The 1,702-nt window shown below is 31.3% G+C and overlaps 1 protein-coding gene across 1 annotated transcript in view; it reads right to left on the bottom strand.

Moving 5' to 3' along the window:
• Positions 1–233: 233 nt before the first annotated feature.
• The window catches only part of LOC148940975 (head-specific guanylate cyclase-like), a 287,023-nt gene continuing 285,554 nt past the window's right edge, over positions 234–1,702 (bottom strand). The window contains exon 15 of the mRNA XM_089105123.1: positions 234–510. Within this exon, the coding sequence (XP_088961249.1) occupies positions 309–510 (202 nt within the window). The 3' untranslated portion in view covers positions 234–308. The remainder of the gene's footprint in view (positions 511–1,702) is intronic.

Below are 1,702 nucleotides of genomic sequence, written 5' to 3' on the forward strand. Positions count from 1 at the left end.
TTTTAATAAATTTTCACAGTTTTTTTTCTACTGCGGAAAATACACTGCACCTTGGTTATTTCGGTTTTTATACCTTTACTAATTAACTATATTAACTGATAATACCACCCAGGTAAGTAAAGCCATCCAATTTTTATTTCTATTCAATAATCTGTTTCTCATTCTTCTAAGAGATAATAAAAGTAAATGAAAAATAAACGACATATTATTCGTTTGATTATTTTATTAATTACTCGTATATTAGGATATCAAAGAACACTTTTCGAAACAAAAAAATACATTTATTCGATAAATATATTAAAAATAATTCATTTCGATCCATCCCCTATACCTAATTCTTCAACTGCCAAAGATATGTCGTCCAGCCCCTTCAATCGGCTTAATTTGCTCTTCCTTGGATATAGGTAGTCTAGGAGAAAATAAGAGCAGTCTTTGTCTGAACTAGGATAGTCTTTTGGTAAATGCTCTGGTGACCTTTCTTTGAAAACAAAGCCGTCGTTCTTAATATACCTAAAAGAAAGAGATCCCTGTGTATTTTAGTATCCTAGACCAGATAAAAAAAAACATAAATTTAATATGCACAATTAATTAATTTGCACACGTCATCATATCATCATTGTCACGCCAGATGTCATATTGATCTTATTACATTTCTGAGGCAAAAAAAAAACTTTTTTTATATTTACTCTATTATTTTAAAAGGAGCTTAGCAGGGCAATGTATATCAGTAGGATCAAAGTTCAGTTGAAAAGAAATTGGAATTAAAGCTGAGCTTTACTTTGGAAAGATCTTAGGAGTTTTTTTTTGTTTTTTTAGAATTACTGAAGAAGCGTGACACTATTGACCTTTAATATAAATCTGGCTGTTTGAAATGAACTCGGCAAGGCAACAAACTATATTTTTTGTAAACTATTTTTTTTTTGTAAAATAAATACTGCTTTTACGCATAAGAGAGAAGATGTATATTTTGTTTTTTTCTGAAAAAAAGCTTTAAAAAATATTTTTCAATTAACAAAAAACCCTTTGGACTTGGGTAGATGTACAGAACAGAATAAAAAAAAAGCCATATTCCCAGCTCCATGGTTATCTAGACCAGTGACAATAGCTGATTTGAAAATTAATGTGATATGTTGCGACAGTAGTGTAGCTATAACGAAAGAGAGCGGGGCCCTATCCTTTTTGCATGTATCAATGAAACAGAGCGGACAGTCCCCCCGCCATACAAGCAGACAGTACTCCCTTTCTGTGTTAATCTAAGGTATTATAAAAAAATCACCACGTCTAAAAAGTCATATCTGTGGTTGGTTTCTTATGTTCTAACTAGAATCAGCCTACCATGAAAATTTGTGTCGTTAACGAAACAATGCTTTTGATATTAAATTCCATGTTTTCTGTTAAAAGTCATGGCTGTTCACATAGAATTTATACATCGATGGTTCTTTTCATGGTTTGGTTGAATGAAGTTAATGGCTATGAAATTCTGTCTGTTAAGCAATATTTTAGGCGTGTTTTTTTTTATGTTTGACCTTGAACACGGGTATAAAAACCCTGACGATGAGTTATTCGAACTATTATGGATGTTTTAATGATGGACATGATTCTTCATTATGGTATGATTATAGGCGTTGACAGAAACGAAAATGATAAACCATCAGAGGTAATGCTAATTCCTATTCAGAGATACATATTTTTTTTATTTGGG

The sequence above is a fragment of the Artemia sp. Qi Xiang Cuo genome, chromosome 19 (genome assembly GCF_049724085.1).
Source record: "Artemia sp. Qi Xiang Cuo chromosome 19, ASM4972408v1, whole genome shotgun sequence".
NCBI classification, from domain to species: domain Eukaryota; kingdom Metazoa; phylum Arthropoda; class Branchiopoda; order Anostraca; family Artemiidae; genus Artemia; species Artemia sp. Qi Xiang Cuo.